The sequence below is a fragment of the Geotrypetes seraphini genome, chromosome 2 (genome assembly GCF_902459505.1).
Source record: "Geotrypetes seraphini chromosome 2, aGeoSer1.1, whole genome shotgun sequence".
In the NCBI taxonomy this organism is placed as follows: domain Eukaryota; kingdom Metazoa; phylum Chordata; class Amphibia; order Gymnophiona; family Dermophiidae; genus Geotrypetes; species Geotrypetes seraphini.
The window spans coordinates 313,441,541-313,464,693 of record NC_047085.1 but is presented as its reverse complement, the minus strand read 5'-3'; the positions used below and the strand labels follow the sequence as shown (position 1 = coordinate 313,464,693).

Here is a 23,153-nt window from a genome sequence, read left to right as displayed (position 1 = left end):
GATTTTCTTCACATAAAGGTCCATAGCCATTTTTATCACTCCTTTCAGCTTAGACCACTGTCTTTCCACTTCTCTTATGTCCTCCCATCCTAACAGCTCTTTCTTAAGGTACTCTCCCATAGCATTAAAGTCCATACATTTGAAATCTAGGACTTTAAGTATCGTGCAGCCACTCTCCACTTTAGCCGTTATATCAAACCAAACCGTTTGATGATCGCTACTTCCCAGGTGAGGACCCACTCGAACATTAGAGATACCCTCTCCATTTGTGAGGACCAGATCCAATATCGCTTTTTCCCTTGTGGGTTCCGTCACCATTTGTCTGAGCAGAGCCTCTTGAAAGGCATCCACAATCTCCCTACTTCTTTCTGATTCCACAGACGGAACATTCCAGTCCGCATCCGGCAGGTTGAAATCTCCCAACAGCAGAACCTCCTCTTTCCTTCCAAACTTTTGGATATCCACAATCAGATCCTTATCAATTTGCTGCGATTGAGTCGGAGGTCTGTAGACTACACCCACGTAGATAGAAGTTCCATCTTCTCTTTTCAGAGCGATCCATATCGCTTCTTCCTCTCCGCAGGTCTCTTGCATTTCGGTCGCTTGGATATTGATCTTTACATAGAGAGCTACTCCTCCACCTTTTTGACCATCTCTGTCATTGCAGTACCCTCCTAAAGTGTCCCTCTGCTGTGCACAACTCTCTGTGAACAGTTTGCTAAGAATGCTGGCTGTTATGACGTCTGAAAATTTTTCTTATCCCAGGACAAGCAGGCAGCTATTCTTGACTGATGGGTGACGGCACCGACGGAGCCCCGGTACGGACAATTTTAGAGTGATCTCACTCTAAGAACTTTTAGAAAGTTCTAGCTCGGCCGCACCGCGCACGCGCGAGTGCCTTCCCGCCCGACAGAGGCGCGCGGTCCCTCAGTTTCTTAGTTTCCGCGGAGCTAAGAAGACGCGTTTTCAACGGCTGTTGAAATTTTTTCTTAACTTGCCTTCCCGCTCGCGTAAACGTTTGATTTCTTTAACCTTTCTTTTATTTTAAAAAAAAAAAAAAAAAAACAAAACAATCTTACATTTTTTCTTCAATTTCGGTTTTTCCCCGGCGGGGCCTTCTGCCACCATCGAAGCCTCGGCCTTCGATTTGGCGGAAGCCGTTTTCCCTTTCATGCCCCCTCAACCGGGTTTTAAAAAGTGCCAGCGGTGTGCTAGGCCTATATCTCTCACGGACCCACACAACTGGTGCTTGCAGTGTTTGGGTCCTGAGCATCAGGCCTCTTCTTGCACCCGCTGTGCTACTTTAAAGAAAAGAACTTTAAAAAATCGCTTAATTCAACAGCGTTTGTTATTCGGTGCCGAGATGTCCGACCCCGTTCCTTCGACTCCGGCTTCGGCACCGCTTCAGTCGGCACCCTCGTCTTCGACGCCGCGTGATTCCACACCGGCATCCCAACAGTCAGGTAAGCCGGCTAAGAAGCCTTCCCCGCTGGAACGTCTTCCGACCTCGAGTGCAGTGAGCCCAGTCCTGCCGCCGGTTAGACGCCAGCGGAAGCGCTCCGCCCCTATTGAGGTGAGTCCCTCGACATCGGGCTCCTCATCTCCGGGGCGTAGAGCGGCACCGCAGGTACCGCAGAAGAAAAAAGCGGTACCGGTGCCATCCCTCGATGACCGCATTACGGCCATCCTTCATGTGCAGCTTAAGGAGCAATTAGAACGACTCCTTCCTGCTATAATGACACCGAACCTTCCGGTGCCAGTCCGCACCGAGCCATCGGTACCGGTTGTACATCAACCCGTGTCGGTACCGGTTGTCGAACCTGTCTTACCTGCTTCTACTGTCTCGGTACCGCTTCACCTAACTTCATCGGTATCGATGCCAGTCCTTGCACCGGAGCCGACAGCTCACCATCAATCGGTGCAGACTTCGGCACCGGTGCGACCGATAACATCGCCTGACTCGGTATCGATGAGGTCGGGTAAGTCGGTACGCAAAACCCGACACATGCAAACATCGACACCTGAGTCTCGGGACCATTCTTCCCATGTCAGAGATCCTGATCTGTGGGGGGACTCAGAGGAACCCTTTCTTTCTGAAGGAGAATGTTCCTCAGAGGAGGAGGATTCGGCTCTCCCTGACCCATCCTCCAAACAGACCACTTCCTCTTTCTCCAATTTCTTGAAAGAGATGTGTGAGTCTTTGTCCATTCCTTTGGAGGCTGAATCCAAAAAGTCTAAAGCTTTTTTGGATGCCCTTGATTTTGATCAGCCTCCAAAGGAATTTTTGAAGCTTCCCCTTCATGACATCTTGAGGGAAACTTTCTATAAAAATTTAGAGACTCCTTTAACTGTTCCAGGGGCCCCACGTAAACTGGATTCTCTATACAAGGTAATTCCCATTCCTGGGTTCGACAAGCCTCAACTTCCACACGAATCCTTATTTGTCGAATCCACCCTTAAAAAGACTTCAGGAGCCAGTGTATATGCATCTGTCCCTCCTGGCAGAGAAGGAAGGGCCATGGATAAATTCGGTAAGAGGCTCTACCAAAACGCTATGTTAGCAAATAGAGCTAGTAATTATGCTTTTCATTTTTCTTTTTATTTAAAGCATCTCCTTACCACCATGGCTTCCTTCGAGAAGTATCTTCCTTCAAGAAAACATCCATCTTTTCACTCCTGCTTGTCGTCTCTATTCCAACTTCGTAAGTTTATGGTTAGGTCCATATATGACACCTTTGAACTTACATCCAGAGCGACAGCTATGTCGGTGGCTATGCGCCGTTTGGCCTGGCTTCGGGTATCCGAGCTTGATGTTAACCATCAAGATCGGTTAGCCAACGCCCCATGCCTAGGGGATGAGCTCTTTGGGGATTCCATGGACTCTACCACCCAAAAGCTCTCGGCTCATGAGACGCGCTGGGATACCCTGCTCAAGAATAAAAAGAAGCCTCCTCCACCAAGACCATACAGGCAGCAATCGGCTTATCAACGCCGTTTCACAGCCCGTCCATTGCCTACCACTGCTCAACAACCTCGACGTCAGAGGCAACAGCAACGTCAGCCTCCCCGACAGCAGCAACAGCAGCAACCTGCGAAACAACCTCCTCAGCAGAAGTCACAGCCCTTTTGACTTCATTCTCCGCAGTATAGCCAGTATCCCTATTCCTGTTCTCCTGCCTCAACCAATAGGAGGTCGACTTTCTCTGTTCTTCAGCCGGTGGGAAGTAATCACTTCGGACCAATGGGTCCTCAACATCATCCGCCACGGCTACTCTCTCAACTTTCAGACTCTCCCACCTCAAAGCCTGCCAAAAGAGTCTGCTTTGAACAGTCCTCAATCAGCCCTCCTTATTCAGGAGGTCCAATCCCTCCTCCTTCTGAACGCTATAGAGGAAGTTCCTCTAGATCAAAAGGGGCAGGGATTCTACTCCCGTTACTTTCTAGTTCCCAAAAAGACAGGAGATCTCAGACCCATCCTGGACCTTCGCGATCTCAACATTCATCTAGTAAAAGAAAAATTCAAGATGCTTTCTTTAGCCATACTTTATCCCCTTCTAAATCAAAACGACTGGCTATGCTCCCTCGATCTCAAAGAGGCTTACACTCACATACCGATCAATGTAACCTCAAGACCATATCTCCGATTCATGATCAATCATTGTCATTACCAGTACAAGGTGCTGCCCTTCGGTCTTGCCTCATCTCCAAGGGTATTCACCAAATGTCTCATTGTGGTGGCGGCTTTTCTGCGCTCTCACCACCTGCAGGTATTTCCTTACCTGGACGATTGGTTGATCAAAGACACTTCTGCCCAAGCGGTCCTTCTGGCCACCAACCAAACCATCCAGTTTCTGCAACTTCTGGGATTCGAGATCAATCTACCCAAATCTCATATCATTCCCACTCAGAGACTTCAATTCATTGGAGCGATCCTAGACACACTCCTCATGAGAGCTTTCCTGCCATCCAATCGGCTTCAGACCCTTCAGTCTCTATGTCACCAGGTACTTCCTCTGCCGTCCATCTCAGCAAGACAAATGATGGTGCTCTTGGGACACATGGCATCCACAGTTCATGTCACACCTCATGCCCGTCTTCACCTGCGCACTCCTCAATGGACCCTTGCGACCCAGTGGTCCCAAGCGTCGGACTCTTGCTCACGACACATATCTGTGACATCATCTCTTCGTCAGTCTCTGCAATGGTGGTTGGTATCCTCAAATCTATCCAGAGGTCTTCTGTTCCATCAGCCTCCTCATCAACTAGTCATCACCACCGACGCCTCTCTGTACGCATGGGGAGCTCACTTGAACGAGTTCCAGACTCAGGGTCTTTGGTCAGCCCAGGAAAAGAAGCATCAAATCAATTTCCTGGAACTCAGAGCGATGTTTTACGCCCTCAAGGCCTTTCAACACCTTCTCTTTCCTCAGGTCCTTCTGTTGTGCACAGACAATCAGGTTGCGATGTACTACATCAACAAACAGGGTGGGACAGGCTCTCGCCTTTTATGCCAGGAAGCCCAGAAGATCTGGAATTGGGCCATAGACCATCATCTCTTCCTGAAAGCTATTTACATTCAGGGGAAACAGAATTCATTAGCGGACAAACTCAGCAGAATTCTCCAGCCTCACGAGTGGACACTCGACCCTGTAACTCTACAGTCTATCTTCACTCAATGGGGCACTCCTCAGATAGACCTCTTTGCAGCTCCTCACAATCACCAGCTGCCCCGTTTCTGCTCAAGACTTTACTCTCCACACCGTCTCACAGCAGATGCTTTTCTCCTCGACTGGTCGAATCTGTTCCTGTACGCCTTCCCTCCTCTACCTCTCATGTTGAGAACCTTGTTCAAGCTCAAGAGGGAACGAGCCACCATGATTCTGATTGCTCCGAGGTGGCCCAGGCAACATTGGTTCTCCCTTCTACTTCAACTCAGTTCCAGGGAACCTTTTCTTCTTCCTCTGTTTCCTTCTCTGCTTACGCAACAGCAGGGAACCCTTCTGCATCCCAACCTCCAGTCTCTACACCTGATGGCTTGGTATCTCTCGGGCTGAACTCGACTGATACTCTTTTGTCTCAGCCCGTTCGTTCCATTCTGGATGCCTCCAGGAAACCAGCCACTCTACAATGTTACCATCAAAAGTGGACGAGGTTTTCTTCCTGGTGTCTTCTTCATCATCTTGATCCCACTTCCCTAGCGGTGGAGACGTTGTTGGATTATCTTCTTTCTTTGTCTGATTCTGGCCTGAAGTCCTCTTCCATCAGGGTCCACCTCAGTGCCATTGCAGCTTTTCATGAGCCAGTCCATGGAAAACTTCTTTCAGCTCATCCCCTGGTATCCAGGTTCATGCGTGGGCTTTTCAATGTGAAACCACCTCTTAAAGCCCCTCCGGTTATCTGGGATCTCAATGTGGTTCTTTCCGCTTTAATGAAACCTCCATTTGAACCTTTAGCTACCTCTCCTTTCAAATTTCTCACTTGGAAGGTACTTTTTCTTATTGCCATTACCTCTGCCAGGAGGGTCAGTGAGCTTCATGCACTGGTTGCAGATCCACCTTTTACGGTTTTTCACCATGACAAGGTGGTTCTGCGTACACATCCAAAGTTTCTCCCCAAGGTTGTTTCTGAATTTCATCTCAACCAATCCATTGTTTTACCTGTTTTCTTTCCAAAACCTCATTCTCATTCTGGGGAACAAGCTCTGCATACTTTGGATTGTAAAAGGGCTCTTGCTTACTATCTGGAGCGTACGAAACCCCACAGATCAGTTCCCCAACTCTTTCTGTCCTTTGATCCGAATAAATTGGGACGTCCTGTTTCTAAACGTACGTTGTCTAATTGGCTTGCAGCGTGCATTTCATTCTGTTATGCTCAGACCGGACTGACACTGGAAGGTTCTGTCACAGCCCATAAAGTCAGAGCAATGGCAGCATCTGTAGCTTTCCTCCGTTCCACTCCTATTGAGGAAATCTGCAAGGCTGCTACTTGGTCCTCAGTTCACACTTTTACATCTCATTATTGTCTGGATACATTCTCCAGAAGGGATGGTCACTTCGGCCAATCTGTTTTGCAAAATTTGTTTTCCTAATGGCCAACCTTCCCTCCATCCCTCTTTTTGTTAGCTTGGAGGTCACCCATCAGTCAAGAATAGCTGCCTGCTTGTCCTGGGATAAAGCACAGTTACTTACCGTAACAGGTGTTATCCAGGGACAGCAGGCAGATATTCTTGCGTCCCACCCACCTCCCCGGGTTGGCTTCTTAGCTGGCTTATACTAACTGAGGGACCGCGCGCCTCTGTCGGGCGGGAAGGCACTCGCGCGTGCGCGGTGCGGCCGAGCTAGAACTTTCTAAAAGTTCTTAGAGTGAGATCACTCTAAAATTGTCCGTACCGGGGCTCCGTCGGTGCCGTCACCCATCAGTCAAGAATATCTGCCTGCTGTCCCTGGATAACACCTGTTACGGTAAGTAACTGTGCTTTTTGTGCATTTTTCATGTGAACATATTTATATTCGAGAATGGCCCAAAAAGATAGACGTACTAAGGATCAAAACGTCTACATAGGTCTTTAAAAAAGAAAAAGAAAAAGAAATGTCTTGCAGTTTTGAGAATGGACAGTTTTTCTACTGGATTTCTTGACATCTTTCCAAAAATGTTCAAACACAGATTTTTATACGTCCTATTGAAAATGCCCCTCTTAACAGTTTTTGTGCCGCCATGCTGTTAATGTGTGCTAATTTATGCATTAAGCATTTATTGCAGCTTAAGCTCCTTTTACGAAGCCACGTTAGTGGCTTTATTGCATGGGACTTTTCATCACGCGCTAACCCCTGCCCTAGCCGAAAAACTACCGCCTGCTCAAGAGGAGACGGTAGCGGCTAGCATGGCTGGCAGTTTAGCGCATGCTATTTTGCACGTTAAACCGCTACCGCGGCTTCGTAAAAGGAGCCCTTAGTGTATAGGCCACATATTGTACAAACAGTATTGGACATTAATCTTGAATAGTTACACCCTGCTGCCTATAGTACAGAAGACTGGCTTTTGTACTTGATTTTTTTATTGGAGAAAAATATGGAAGAAATCAGAAAGAAATTGAGTTCTGCATCATTTTAGATTTGTTTTCTTCTTTTTTTCTACAGTTCAATATTTTGTGACTCTAGTACTTCTTTGAGAGTCTCATTCTTTATGTCTTAATCTGCATAAGGGAATGAGACAGATTTTAATAACACTCATTTAATGTGGTATTTAATATATTCATGAATTAATAAAGGTTAATAATGCCTGACATTAAGCCATTATAACTATGAGGTAAGACCAAGGCAGAGTATCCTCTCTCTCCAATTCCCTGTAGCACAATTATCTTATTATAAGTTGACCTCTGTGCTCATTGTTATCTTTACTTTATAAACTGAAATTAAAAAAGAAAAAAAGATGGAGGCGAAATTAGAATGCTAAATGAGAGTTTCACCTTGCCTCTTTGAAAATAATTTATCCAGACTTCCTCATGTGTAATCCATGATCCACAGACCCAGAGCCTGGTGATTTGTCAACCATCAAATGTGAACGTGGAAATGGATTTTAGACTTTTCTGCCTTTAGCAACGAATGGTGGCTAAATTAAGATTTTGGAACTTACCCCTTCTTTTACTAAGATGTGCTAGATGATTTAGGACGTGCTAAATGCTAACGCATCCATAGAATATAATGGACGCGTTAGCGTTTAGCGTGTGCTAAATCGGCTAGCGCGCCTTAGTGAAAGGACCCCTTAAAGTAAATATATGTAAGTGATATTAAGAATGGGAAAAAAATTTGGGGAACATTTCCAACCATTTTTCCAGTTGGAAAAGTTATATTTTAGCAAAGGAAAAATCCAATGGCTGGCATACTTGAACTCAGAAAAAGCTAATTTGAAAATGAACATCCTTAAATACAGAATGAGCTTATACTGTCCTCCAGTGCTGTTTAGTGATTCACACCACTTCTCCACTTCTTGTCATATATTTTAAAATATATGTCTTTATATCAGAATCTTCATTAAATTCCCACTTCAGTCAAAGCAACAAATTACAATTTGACTCTGCTATATACCTGTCATTGCATGATTTTCCAATCTTTCTAAAAAAACATTTTGACTGATATTTGAAGTCACCAGTGGTGGAACAAATCTGTCGAATCCTCAAAAGTTGTGAAAAAAGTAGACTTACCCCCTCTTTTATTAAACTGCGCTAGCAGTTTTTGGCACAGAGAGCCGTGCTGAATGACTGCTGTTAAACTGAAGCAATGCATTTCTGTCTGTGGATTCCATGTACAGTATACGGTACTTGAATCCTAAAACTGTTTTTTTTTTTCCTGTATAACTTGCACATCCAGAAAAGATATCTCATTAAAGGAGCACTGTGATATAAATTTAATGCACGAGTCATGTGAATTAAGCCATCCTACAAGATTGTCTAAAGATAAACAATGCCCAGCCCACAGAACAAAAATATAATCTATATGAGGGGCTGCTGAAAAGTTCTCAGCCCAACTAAAAAGAGAATGACATGGAGCCATGAAACTTACAAATTATTCCACCCTTTTCTTAACACTTTTCATTTTGAAATGCACCGGGAGGGACGTAAGGTCTTGATAAGCTCAAACACCTAAGGACCCGCCCAGAGGAGAGGCCTTAGGAGTTTGAGCCAATCAGGGTTTTAGGTCCCCTGCCCAGTGCAGGATACACTGGGAGGAGCCTAAGACCATGGACTATGATCTTTGCAAAGAAGGGTTATGGTTTTATATGAAAGAGGTCAAAAGGTAAAACATCCAGAGTTATGCATATTAATTCAGTCATTGGCAAACTAACCTAGAAATTTATTTCAGACATTAGGAGAGCTAGTGCCACCATCAGCCCCAGATTCTCCTCTTTCAACGGGCCGTATAGCTGAGGAATTTGCTAGGTCTTAGAAAATCTTCTAGAAGTGATCCAGGAGATTAGAGACCAACCAAAACTGCTTTTTTAAAGTTTTAGCTGAATCTGAAACTGCCACCAAAAATTATTTGAATGCTTATGGCCAAAACCAAAACTGAAACTGTAGCCAAAATTCATCACCTGGTTTTGGCTGAAACTGAAAACTTTGGTTGTAGGAATGTGAGAATCAGTGAGGATCTCCGAGTATTGTTACAGCTTGCAACCTGCATCCCTCTGCTAAACCCACAGTATTCAAGTTGAAACTGAAAACATGGCTGAAAATTGAAATAAGTTTTTGGCCAATTTGGCCAAGGCCAAAACTGAAACCAGGCAGAAAAATGACTTTGAGCCAGTTTTAGTGCTAAAACTAAAACTGTAACCAAAATTTGGTCAGCCTCTAGAGGGGATGCAGTCTTATTTGTGGAGACAGAGGTTCAAGCCATCTAGTCTCAGTTGCCTTCCTTGTGTAAGGTCCACATTAGAGAAAGTAATGGTGACTCAGACCAACTTCTTGTTTGGATCCACATCCTGCAGTATTATAAAGAAAGCATTCAAAAGTTGGGTCCTGTCTTACTGCTAATGCTGTAACTAAACCTTTCCCAAAAGTTATGCACCTTTAGACTGGAAGAACACATTGATTGTCCATAGCTTAAGAAATCTAATTTAGATCAAAGATCTTCCATCCAATTATCAGCCTATTTCACATTTGCTTTTATTATAAAAAGTTCTAGAAAAATAATCTTATATTAGTTTATCCCTATTTTACGCCCTCTACCTAGACAATCAGGATTTAGAGAGAGCTAGAGTGCAGGGTCATTATTAACGGTTATGCTGGCAGAGATCTACTTAAACCTCCATGAGGATATTGTAATCTTGATATCTTCAGACCTGTCTTCACCATTTGATCTTGTTGGTCATGGTCTGCAATAGTGCTGCCCGATTTGTGATTCGAATCGATTCACCAATTCACTTTGGGTGAATCGATTCATTTTTATTTTTTTTTTTTAAATTGGCCTTGCTGATTCGGTGGGATCAGTCAGGAAGTGCATGAGGCTATGCCAGTCATCTTCAATACAAGACCTGTACACCTGTCCGGAGCTCTATTCCACCCCCCACCTCCCTGCGGGATCCAGTACTTATTTACCAGCACTGCACGTGTTCATCGTCGGGGCCTCGGGCAGCGTTACAAACATGCTGCCTTTGCGAGCCCTGGAAGCTTTTCCTCTGTTACAGCGTCTGACCATAGAGAAGGGTAAGGTTTGGTTTCCTGGCATGGTTTATGCGCTGTGGAAGTCGGAATTTGTGTGCTGTGCAGAGCGAGGAACAGGTTCGGGTAGGGCGGAACAGCGACTAATGGAGAGATCAGTGTTTTACCGACAACTGTCATGGGGTCAGAATGGATGAAAGACTTCCCATGTTGTGCATCTTTGGGAGAATTCTTGCCTATGCAGGGACACGAAACTGTAGCTGAGTGATAGACTTCCGGGGCTGCTGAAGGCATCGTGTTTGCTTCACTCTCGCTGCCCGTGCGACCCAAGAGTAAAAGTGCAGCGAGCAAGTAAAGGATCCCACGGGGGATGGGAGAATAGAGTTCTGGACGTGTGAGCAGGCCCAGATGAGTGGGACAGGCTGGACAGGGAGAGATTGACCTATGGGGACTGTAGCTAGTCAGAGAAACTGCTGGCCCCAGATGATTGGGACAGGCTGAAGGGAGAAAGATTGGCCTGTGGGGAGCTAGCCAGAGAAACTGCTGGAGTTTGGTTGAGGGAAGAGGACATGTTAAAAAGAGATAGCAAGAGAAACTAGTAAGATCAGGACGGGAACAAAGAGCAGAGTACTGGGTAAAAATCTGGATCTCGTGCTTCCTTGAAAATGATGAAGGATCCGACTGGGAGAGAGATGGTGAACAATGGGATTTAGGGAGGGAAGGAACAGAAAGGGAGAGAAGTTGGACACAAGGGATGGTGTGGAAAGGGGGTAGGGGATAGAGATACTGGGTAGGAGAGTAGTTGGGAAGAGAAAGGGAGAGCTGGTTGACCCTGGGGTGGTGGGGAAGGAGGGAGAGCTGCTGGATGAAAGGGTAGTTGCGAAAAGGAGAGATGGTGGATATGGGGATGGGGGTCCATCGCTGCAGCGATGGAAATGAAAAAAGGAAAGATGCCAGACCTCTGGGGGAGGGAAGGGGAGGACAGAGATGGAAGATGGATGGTTAGCACGGAGAAAGAAGAAAGAATGAGACCCTGGCAAGTGAGTTAGCATAAGACAACTAGAGCCTGGGACCAACATGATTTCAATAATGACCAGACAACAAAAGGTAGAAAAATAATTTTATTTCCGTTTTGTAAGATTTATTTTCCGTTTTGTAAGATTTGAACCGCGAATGTGAGCTAGGATTTAACAGAGAGAGGAAAGGTCTTTTTGTTTGTTTATTTTGTTTACATCACAGTACCAGTGTGGGTAGGAGAGGGCAAAGGGGGTGAAGCTATAAAATAAACCCACCAGGATGTCTGAAAAAAAATACCCAATTGGGCAGGAAAATCGAATCGAATTGAACATAAGAACATAAGCAATAGGCTGAATAGAATCAAAATATTTTTTCCTGAATCAGGCAGCACTAGTCTGCAGTTCCATTGTCTTCCTGAGCTTGATGTATCATGAACATTTAGCAGTCTGAGGAATTCAGCAGTAAGGAATGATTGAATCCTCAGTGCTTCTACTTTAATCCATCAGTGGAATAAAACACTCTGGTGGACCTCATTTGTAGAACTTTTTGACTTCTCCCTGAGTTTCATCAAGAGTATCAGCTAACTGGAAGTGAAAGTAATTGTTAGAAGACCAGGAAGGAGGTTGTAAGTCTCTCACCCTTTCAAAGGATCCCCCCTTGTCTTTATTGTCCTTTGTCTTTATTGTGACAGGGAATATATGTTGGGGATCGCTAAGCTCACGATTTTGAGGAGGGCAAAAGGTGTTATGATGGGGCTATCATCATTCCAAATCCCCTATCATAAATATCAATGTATGCCACAGCTTTAGAATAATAAGAAATGTCAATCACTGATTCCTAGAGTGTTTTAGAGAAACTATTACAAAATAAGACCTATGACTTACAAATCTGCTAGTGATCTTTTATAGACATATTTGCTCTACAGTTCTGTGGTACAGGTTTGACTGATGGCATTACACAAATTTGAGCAAATGATCAAGAACTGAAAAACATGTTAAGTTTTAACCTTTTTTTTTTCAGGGTCGAGACCTGGACCTTAAAATTCAAGAATACAAGAAAGCTGGGGACATGTTCTCTGAGTGTCAAATTGTAGAATGGTTTATAGAGTTGTTGCTTGGTGTCAACTACATGCATGAAAGGTATAGTAATTTTATCGTCTATATATTTATTATTTACGGTACTTTAAAATTTTATACTCTGCCTAAACCTAGGCGGTTTACAAGAAAACATACATAATAAAAACAGATGTATGATATATATACAGAGGAAGAAGGAAAGAGGAGAAGTCCTCTATAAGATTGTGGGAGCATAGAGACTACTTTCACTGAACTCACGGCTGTATGGAAAGTGATATATCCTTTCTCCCAGAGGTACTTTCTCACAAGTATCATTCAACCTGAGCAGCAGCATCCCATCAGATCCTCCCCTTAAAGGTGCAGAGGAGGGAGATCAGTAACAATTCGACTTTATAGTGTTCTGAATACCATAACTAAGGTATGTCCCGTTTGAACGGGACAGTCCTGTTTTCGGATCCCCTGTCCCGTTGTCCCCACACACAGCTTCGGGACGCCAAAATGTCCTGTTTTCAGGGACAGTGTCCCGAAGCTGTGCGCGGGGACAACGGGACAGGTGATCGCTTCCTGTCCCTCCCCTGCCGCACCAAAAAAAAAAAAGCCTCTCTCCAGGCCCGATTTAAACTTCCCCCCCCCGGTCCACCGCCGCTGCTCCTCTGCTTACCTCCCTGTCACTAGTCGCACCTGGAAGCCTTCTTCCCGACGTCAATTCTGATGTCGGAGAGGATGTTCCGGGCCAGCCAATCACTGCCTAGCTGGCCCAGAACGTCCTCTCCGATGTCAGAATTGACGTCAGGAAGAAGACTTCTGGGCGCGATTAGCGTCGGGGAGGTAAGCAGAGGAACAGCAGTGGTAGACCGGGGGAGGGGGTTTAAATCGGGCCTGGAGGGAGGCTTTTGTTTTCCATGGTGGGGGGGGAAGGAGGTTAGGCAGGAGGCTGGCTGGCTGGCTGGCTCTGGGAGAGGAAGGGAGGTAGGCAGGCTTTGGAGGAGGTAGGCAGGCAGGCTGGCTCTGGGGGAGGTAGGCAGGCAGACTGGCTTTGGGGGAGGTAGGCCGGCAGGCTTTTTGGGAGGGGGTTGGCCAAAGGCTAGAAGGCAGTGAGGGGATATAGGAAGGAGGGATGAAGGAAGGAAGGAGAGAAAATGGCAGGAAGGGGGGGATTGTAAGTAGAAAAAAGACTAGAGAGATAAAGGCCTGGACCAAAGGGGAAAGACAGGAGACAGAAGCAGGACTTTGGGAGGTGCAGACAGAGAGGGAGAGCCCTTGAGGAAGAGAAGAGAGAGGCAAGATCATAACAGAGGAGGGAGAGAGAGAGAGGGAGACCAGGAACAAAGGTACAAAAGAGAACTGACACTGGATCTGGGGGCACTAAGGACATAGCAAGGATGCGCTGGGGGCACTAAGGACATAGAAAGGGGCACTAAGGATATATGAAGACACTGGGGCACCAAGGACATAGGAAGGAAGGAGGGAGGGAATAGAAAAGGACAATTGTTGGGCCTGAGTGCAGAAAGAAATGAAAGATAGGATGCACAGTCAGAAGGAAACGCAACCAGAGACTCATGAAATCACCAGACAGCAAAGGCAGGAAAAATGATTTTATTTTCAATTTAGTGGATAATGTGTCAGTTTTGAGAATTTATATCTGCTGTCTATATTTTGCACTATATTTGTCTATTTTTCTATAGTTACTGAGGTGACATCGTTGAAAACCCCCCAAATATAAATGATAATTAACATTTTCTATGCGTATAAGGTGCTTTGTGTTTTTTAAAATTTTATGGTTACCATTATGAAATAATAAGGTATTGTGTGTACATGAAAAATGAATGGAAGAAATGGGGGGCGGGGCTAGGGCAGGATTGGGGGCGGGGCTAGGGCTAGAACTCTGAGCATCAGCATACTGGCCTGCACTAAAAACCACTTTCACAGTTTTGTAAAAGGTGGTGGTGGGGGGTGGTTGTGAAACTTTTAAGCCTAAATATAGGAATAATTAGATCTATATGATGGCTGATATTTAGGGGTAGGTTATTTAGTTAAAGTTAAATAGACAACATATCCAGTTAATTTGCGATCTGCTATTGAGGTCTGACTTAACTGGTTAAAGTTAACTGCAAAGCGCTGAATGTTTTTGCCATCCAATTAACTTTAAGCAACAGCTCTGGAATACCTCCAATCCTACTCACACTGAGTTGTTAAACTGAAACCAGAAAATGAGTTGTCCTGTGAAATTTTAACAGTCCATGGAACTCAATTTTTATTTTTAAATAATTTTTATTAAAGACAGTCCAACAATACAAAATTTTGGTGCAATATACATCATCAGCCAAACCATGGATGATAAAATGGACAGAAACGTTTCTACTATAATTTTCATTTTTCTCCCCCCTTCCCACCCCCAGAGCCTGCTACATGAGACATAAAAGAAGATATGGAGGGGCATTTTTTATATGACATCTACATCCGATTTGTCCAAAAATCCAGTAGAGAAAAGACCATTTTCAAATCAGAAAAATGTCTTATCTTTTGTTTTCAAAATGGCTATTTCAGAATGGTTTCAAAATGGCTATTTCCTAGATGTATTTGTCCTCAGTATGTCTATCTTTTTGAACCATTTTTGGGGAAAAAAAAACCCATCCAAATGAAAAATACACAAAAACCAACCATTGGGACATACAAGAGGCCAGAATTCTTAGCGGGCTGGCCACTTGGAGGGGCATAATCAAAAGAAACATCTAAGTCCGATTTGGATGTAGTTGCCCAAAGTCAGCAACAAAAAAATGTCCATTCTCGAAAAGTTCGTCTAAAATATTTTTTTCCGAAAATCGTCTATCTGTACGTCCAGACTGCCACTACGTCTATCTTTATACCACATTCTCCACCAAAAATTTGTCCAAGTCTGAAACATCCAGAACAAGACCATTTGGATATAGGAGGGGCCATCATTGTGACAGATTGGCCACTCAGATATGGCAACAGAGCAGTGAGGCACCTTATAGGGCACTGCTGTGAACTTCACAAAAAGGGTGCCACATAACCTATAAGAGAGTTCTGGTGCGATGTTTGTGGTAAGCCCGCAAAACATCCCCAAAAACACACTATACCCACCTGTCTACAATCCCAATAGCCTTTGTGGCTGCAGTTGGCACTATATGGCAGTAGGGTTTTTTTGGTGGGCTCACATTTTCCACTATTAATGTAGTGGTTAGAGTAGTTTATGGGCCTGGGTCCTCCTCTCTATGGTTCAGTAGCCCATCCCCCAGACTACTTAAGCCACCTCTGCAGCTCTACTAGGCTTTCCTATGCCAGGTGCTGATGTTCTGGAGGCAGGTATGTACATTTTTATTCTGATTTTATATGGCGGTGTGTGTGTGGGGGTGGGGGTGTCAATGATCACTAGGGGAGTGTGTGGGGGCATCTACTTTGTGTCTGCAGTGGTTATCTGGTCACTTTGGATACCTTCTGTGCACTTAGACCTGTTTTTAGATTGCCTAAGTTCTGTCCAGGCAGCCTCCTAAAACTTTTGATTATCCCTGCAGTACGCCTAAGTCTAGGTCGACCCACATCCCTCCCTAACAACTCCTTCAAAAATACCTCTTTCAGCTCTGGGCGCACAGCAGGATTCAGAGGCCTAAAAAGTCTCTGAATAAGTCTAAAAACCCATTTCGATTATCGGCACTTTGAGTGACTAGCTCACTAAGCCCAAAACAGACTTAGACGTTTGTTTTGATTATGTCCCTCCACATGTACATAGATGGTATATATAGGTAAGATGTACATATATTTAACTCAAATATGGTAACACCATTACTGAAGCTTGTGTTTTGTAACCCCCCTACCAAAGCTAATGTATTGTAACAACTTTACTGAAACTCATACAAACCGCTCTGAACTGACTCCCTAGTCATTAGTAGCGTTATAGATGCTTCCAATAAACATAATAAGGTCTTTTTTGGAAAAAAAAGAAAAGACGTTTTGCAGTTTTGAAAATGACCATTTTCTTTATTTGATTTTTGGATGTACTTCACAAAACAACCAAACTTGGACTTAGACATCATATTGAAAATGTCCCTCTATAGGTCTGCTATTAACTATGTCTGGTAGCCTTCTTGTAGGTATATTTTTTTTGCCCAGATTCTGCAAAGTGCATCCCAATTGTAAGCAGCTGGAGGCATACTACAGCTGTCTATTCAGCCAATCGGGATGCATGTTTTTTAAAATAATGCTCCCCAGGCAGGCTGACTATATTGAAGGCGCTTCCGGGAGCCTAGGGAGGCCCGCAAGCCTGCCTAAGATCGCCTAAGGCTAGGTGGTAGCCTTAGGTGAACCTAGGTGGCCCTACGCATCTCCCTAGACTAGTGGGAGATGTGTACAATGTAGGCCAGCAAAATGCTGGCCTATATTGTAAGTAGACACGGCCAATACTTATTGCATCAAGGGATTTCCCTGCTGCGATAAGTATAGCGGCCACGGCTGTGGCTGCCAGTCCTCCTCGAATGATTGAGGCAGGAAGGAGCCCAACCCCTCCTGTCTGAGAACCGAAGAACCCCCTACCCCTGATGAAGATTGCAGCGAGGGAGCCTATCCCTTCCTACCCAAGACCCCCCATCTCCTAAAGATGATCGAGGCAGGAGGGAGCCTCCTGCCCGAAGACACTCTCATGTGTGGCAGACCACCACCCTGGCTAACTCCCCCCACTAACCTTGAAAAGTTAGCTGGCCGGACAGGTCTTCCTACCGTCTGGCTGGCAGGCATGCCTCCATTGACCCATGTGCCTAAGGCCCCGCCCATAGGAGGCTAGCCGGTTAGAAATCCCGTCCATCCAACTTTTCAAGGATAGTGGTGGTGGTGGGGGTTTAGGCGTGGGGGGTGGTCTTCAGGCAGGAGGGGTTGGGCTCCCTCCTGCCTCATTCTTCGTCTGAGGGGTGGGGGGACTTGGGTTTTCGGGCAGGAGGGTTTGAGCTCTCTCCTGCCTCGATCTTTGTCGGGGGTGGGGGGGGTCTTGGATCTTCGGGCAGGAAGGGTTGAGCTCCCTCCATCATTTGTGGGGGGACTGGTGGCCGCTATACTTATTGCAGCAGGGAGATCCCTTGCCGTGATAACTGGAATCTGTAACATGGACGTCGGTTACAGAATCGGGTTTATTTTGGGCGGGTGTAGGCCATCCTGGGCGTCCTATACAGAATCCAGGTCTTTGAGTTCTTCACATTTATGATGAATAGATTTTTAACTTGACCTACTTTTAGGCCCTCTTTTATTAAGTTGTGGTAGAGGATTCTACGAGTGTAGGAGTAGCGTTGGAGCATTTAGCGTTCCCGACAATGGTAGAAACCTCTAGCATAGCTTAGTAAAAAGGGGAGTTAGTGAACTAAGGATGGAGTATTGCAACATGGACCATATTTTCAAAGGGTGTCCAACTAAATTGTAAGTTGTTGTTTTTTTTTTTTTTAAGTAGGACACTTTGTTGTGTAACTGTTATCCAAATTCCGTTTTGTTTGAATGCCTTTTATTTTTTTTTATATATATTTGTGCTAAATGAGTATTTATATCTCCTAGGTTTGGAGTCCGATTAACTTATAGCTGTATTTTTTTTATTTGCAGAAGAATACTTCATAGAGATTTAAAAGCTAAGAATATTTTTCTGAAAAACAATCATCTTAAAATTGGTAAGGTTTTCATATTATTATTGTTCTGTTTTTTTAAAATGTATAAGAAACTGCTTAAACATGTAATATAATATACAGTCCTCATGTTGTAAACTAGGCGCTGTTCTCACATTTCAAAATCTCCTAAGTGGTGGAAATTCCTGGACGAAGAGACACAGAGCAACGGTGCCAACTGAAAAGGATCAAACCATATATCTCCAAACTGGACCTAACTCAACTCCTCTATGCCTATGTTTTCTCCAGGATGGATTACTGCAACTCCATCTTTAATGGAGTAGCCAAAAAGGAACTCAGCCGCCTCTAGCGAGTCCAAAAACAGCGATCCACCTCCTATACAACCTCAATTATCACAACCCCATCTCCCCAGCCCTCTGCACAGAGCACTGGCTACCAATCAACAAACGCTGCACATTCAAGGCTCTTGTAATAGTGCATAAAAGATTCCATGCCACCACCCCAGCCTACATAAGTTCCAAGCTATAGCTGTACGCCCCTACTTGCCCCCTCCACTCTAGAGTAGAGAGACGACTGTGCATCCCCCCAGGAAGGTCTCTCCTGATGGAAACCGCCCGCAAATGCTCCTACAGCCACTTTATCCCACAGCTCTGGAACCAACTCCCCCCCACAAATCAGATTGCAGAACTCATTAATGACCTTCCAAAGAGCTGTGAAGACCTTTCTCTTCAATTAAAGGTCCAACCGTAAACAATTCCCTCAACTCTTTCCACCAACAACCACTAGTTCGTAACCCTCTGGTCCACTCTACTGTATTACCTCCCCAGGAATTTATATGAATGTCCCCATCCAAGCTGTCCTTAAGTTACTGTACTATCCAGCCTTGCCATTATGGTACTGTATTGTACTGTAGTATTGTATTGCCAAACGTACTGTCCAATGTAACAAACTGTGAATGTTGGCTTGTAACCCGTTCTGAGCTCCTGGGAGGACGGGATAGAAATCGAAATAAATGAATAAATAAATAAATGAAACTCCTGCCACTGTGCTCCAGGTTTTTAAAATGTGGCAGGTAGAAAGTGTAAGGAGGATAGTGTTATCAGATGCTTATGCTGTGAGAAGAGGGATGGGAGGAAGTTGAAAAGGTAGAGAATGAAGCTGGGAGAAATGGAGGGAGCTGATGTTGAGACTGGGAGAAAGGGTGTGCTGATGGAAGAAGGGGCTTATTTTAATACTAATGTTGGGGACTGGGAGAGGGGAGGTTATGCTTATGCTAATGCTGAGGGATGGGAGAGGAGGGGCTGATCTGATACTAATTAGAGAACGACACGGGGAAAAAATCAGTCCCCGTCACTGCACCGTCCCCAGCCCACCGTCCCCTTCACCGCCCCGTCATCGCCATTCCCTTCACCGCCCCGTCACCGTCACTGCCATCCCATTCACCACCATCCAATTCACCGCCCTGTCACCGGTCCCCGCAGCATCCATACAAGCCTCAGTACTGCAATATTTAGCTTAGTTCTTCCTTATAAATCAAAGTTCTGGCTGCTGAACTGGAGAAAGAGATGTTCAGCTGGCAGGGCTTTGTTTATAAATTTTTATCAACACAACTAATATACTACTTTATCCTGAAGCAAAAAAGAAAAAAAAATAGAATTTTTTTTCTACCTTTGTTGTCTGGTTTCTGCTTTCCTCATCTTCTCATTCAGTTCCTTCCATCCACTGTCTCTCTTCTCTCTGCATCTTCCATTTGCTCTGTTACTGTGCCTCTCCCTTTCTCCCCCCTTCCAAATTGGTCTGGCACCCATCTTCTTCCCTCCGCTCCCCCCAAAGTCTGGCATCTCTGTCTTCTTCTCTGCCAGCATCTTCTCCCCACTCTCTCTTCCCCATTTCCCTTCAGTGTCTTCTCCTACTCTGTCTTCCCTATGTCCTTTCAGCATCCTTCTCTCCACTCTGAACTGAAAACATCTGGTTTTCAGGATATCTATAAATGAATATTTATTAGATGAATTTGCATACACGTGCCAAGAGCAAGGACATTTTTCATAGCTTTGTTACCTGGAAAACCAGCCATGTTTGAGGTCATGAAAGAGTAGTGCTGAGAACCTGATCTAAACAACAGCATAAGACCTGTCATATATGTCATTGAAACTGAAGTCTGATTTAGTTTAATTACTTAATTTTCTATCTAGTTGATGCACAGGTAGTTTGCTATAGAATCATAATTTCCTTTTATATATATATATTTTTGGTAAGGTGACTTTGGGGTTTCTCGTCTTTTGATGGGATCATGTGACTTGGCAACTACCTTTACTGGGACACCTTATTACATGAGTCCGGAAGCGCTGAAACACCAAGGCTATGACTCAAAATCAGATATTTGGTGAGTAGGCAGCAAGTTATTTTCAATTCTATGATTATCTGAAGATACCATGCATCAAATACAGAACCGTCTTATTTCACTAGGTTTGTGTATTGTATGTAAGTAGTAAGGCTACATAGCTTTCATCAAGCCTAATTTGCATAGTTTTGACATGGTCCCACCCACTTCTGATCTCATCAACCAATTAAAAGCGAGGATCTGCCCAAACCCTGTATTTTATTTCTCTGACAAGCACAGGAGTGGTTCAGGCACTTTGTTCAACTGTAGTAAAATGAGGGCTGATATTGGAAAACTGTTTCAAAACATCCTACCTGAAATTTGTCGGTAGCAGCATTTGTCCGCTTTAAATTTTTAAATTGTTGCTGAAAATGCTGGAGAAAAACTTAGCCCCACAGATGTTGTCTGGTTTAGCTGGGGATCATTATGGTAAGCTGTTGCACAGGAGGGGAAAGCAGAAATCCCTATGCCCTCCTCTGCTTCCTTGAACCCCCCCCCCCTCCCCAGCTAATGAGTGTTTGCTTAAAAAACTACTAGAGCAAACAACTTATGACCTGATTGGCGATTCTGAACCAATTAGGGCCTTTAGCCCCTCCCACTTTATCCCAAGATTCATTGGGAGGGGGAAGCCCCATCATTTGCAATATGTGGCCCTTTAGGCAGGAGGGAGTGGGCTTCTCTCTTGCCATTTTCTCATCTGAAGGTACGGGGAGGGTCTGGGGATGTAGGAGGGGGGCCCAGGAATGTTGGGGGATGTCAGGGGACATCGGAGAATGTCAGGGGAGATCTGGGGATCTTGTGTAGTTCTCTGTGGCTCAGCTGATCCTGGCAGGGGGAATCCACATCAGCTGAGCCAGTTTCAGGGATTCCTGAAACTGGCTCAGCTGATGGGGTTTCCTCTGCCGCGATCAAACAAGGTAGTTGGTGGGTATGTCTACAAAACTTGCTTTTGTGCATTTTTCACCTGGACATTTTTATTTTTGAAAATGGGCAAAAAAGGTAGACATCCTAAGGACCAAAACTTATACCTAGCTCATTTTCAAAAATAAAAGATAGACGTTTGGCAGCTTTGAAAATGGACATTTTTCTTACTGGGTTTGTGGATGTCTTGCAGAAAACATCCAACCTCAGACTTAGGCACACTATCGATTATGCCCCTCCACGCATATAGACATTGGCGTAGTAAGGATGGTGAGGGGGGGCAGTCTGCCCCAGGTACGGTCTTCCTAAGGGCATGACACCCCTCCTCCTTACCTTGTCGCGCACATGGCTTGCCTTCCCCTTACCTTTTTTACTTCCCCAGAACAAAGAAGAAAATTCTGGAATCCCTGCTCCTAACTTGGGCCTCCTTTTATGAAGCTGTGTTAGTGTTTTTTATTGCTGGCCATGGCGGTAAAAATTCTAATGCTCATAAGAATGAGCGTTGGAGCTTTTACCACTGCGGCCAGCGATAAAAAAAAACGCTAAAGCGGCTTCATAAAAGTAAGTGTGTGTGTGTGGGAGGGTGGGGGGCGGGCTTGACCCTGACCCTGACCCTTTCTAGCAGTTTAAGCTAATGGAAGACAAGCTTGCCAAGATTAAACAGGTTCTCAACATTGTAGAAGTTTGGGCATCAGCATTTAAGTTAAAGGTAAACATGGAGAAAACCAAATTCTTAGTATTGAGCAGCCCTTTTAATTCAATTAATGTGAGCGAGTTGACTGTTGATGGCACTGTTTACTTGTTAGAAACACAATTCAAAAATTCTGGGAGTGATTTTGGATAATTTTCTCACTTTTGAATTGCAAATACAGTCTGTTATTACAAAAGTATTTCAACTTTTCTGGAAATTTGGGAGGATAAAACTATATTTTAAGCCTGAGGTTTTTCGACTTATAGTGCAAACTCTGATGCTACTCCATTTTAACTATTACAATATTATTTATCTGGGGTGTCATGATTCACATAAACAAAAACTTCGAACAGCACAAAATAAAGCAGTGCATTTGATGTGTGGAATTTCAAAATTTGAGAGTGACACCTCAATATGTGAAATTGCACTGGTTTCCTTTTTTTTTAATTTCTTTATTCATTATAAATTTTCAAACAAGTGTACAATAAATCACTTCATAATATACATTTCCACTTGAAATTATTACAAATTTCACACCACAAGAATTATCTCCCTCAACCCCATACATATATCTTTATAAATATCCAACACTTTTAAACCCCCCTCCCCCCACCCTCCACACATACATAATAAATGGGGTTAAATACAATTTATTTATTATAATAATCTATTTACTATAATAATCTATTAATGGCCCCCAAACATCTTTAAATTTATTTAAATATCCTTTTTTAATTGCCAATGTTTTTTCCATTTCATACATGTGACACAGCGAACTCCACCAAAAGCAGTAATTTAACCCTCTATAATCCTTCCAATTGTATGTTATTTGTTGAATGGCAACTCCTGTTAAAATCATTAAAAGCTTGTTATTATTAGAGGATAACTGACACTTAGCCCTCATAGACACCCCAAATAAAATTGTGTCATAGGACAGGGCTACATGATTTTCCAACATACAATTTATTTGACTCCAGATCAATTTCCAAAAACAATTAATAAAAGGGCAATAAAATAATAAATGATCTAGAGTTCCAGGCTCGAGATGACAATGCTAGCATTTATTAGACTTAGAGCAATCCAATTTTTGTAAACGAACAGGGGTCCAGAGAGCTCTATGTAACAGGAAAAACCATGTCTGCCTCATAGACGCTGACCTTGTACATCTCATCCTCCAAGACCAAATACATGGCCATTGAGATGCGTTAATTTGACACTTAATCTCAATGCTCCAAATATCCCTAAGTACAGTTTTTGGTTTTTTATTTAAATAGCCAGATAATGTTTTGTACCACTT

The 23,153-nt window shown here is 44.1% G+C and overlaps 1 protein-coding gene across 11 annotated transcripts in view; it reads left to right on the top strand.

The window, feature by feature from the left end:
- NEK11 (NIMA related kinase 11) overlaps nt 1-23,153 on the top strand; it is a 539,441-nt gene that overhangs the window by 115,788 nt on the left and 400,500 nt on the right. For all 11 annotated transcript variants that reach the window (XR_004538012.1, XR_004538011.1, XM_033930006.1 and 8 more), the window contains exons 4-6: nt 12,191-12,309; nt 17,845-17,909; nt 20,121-20,247. Coding sequence is in view for 9 of the 11 variants with exons in the window: in XM_033930006.1 (XP_033785897.1) it covers nt 12,191-12,309; nt 17,845-17,909; nt 20,121-20,247 (311 nt within the window). In the remaining 2 variants the exon portion in view is untranslated. The remainder of the gene's footprint in view (nt 1-12,190; nt 12,310-17,844; nt 17,910-20,120; nt 20,248-23,153) is intronic.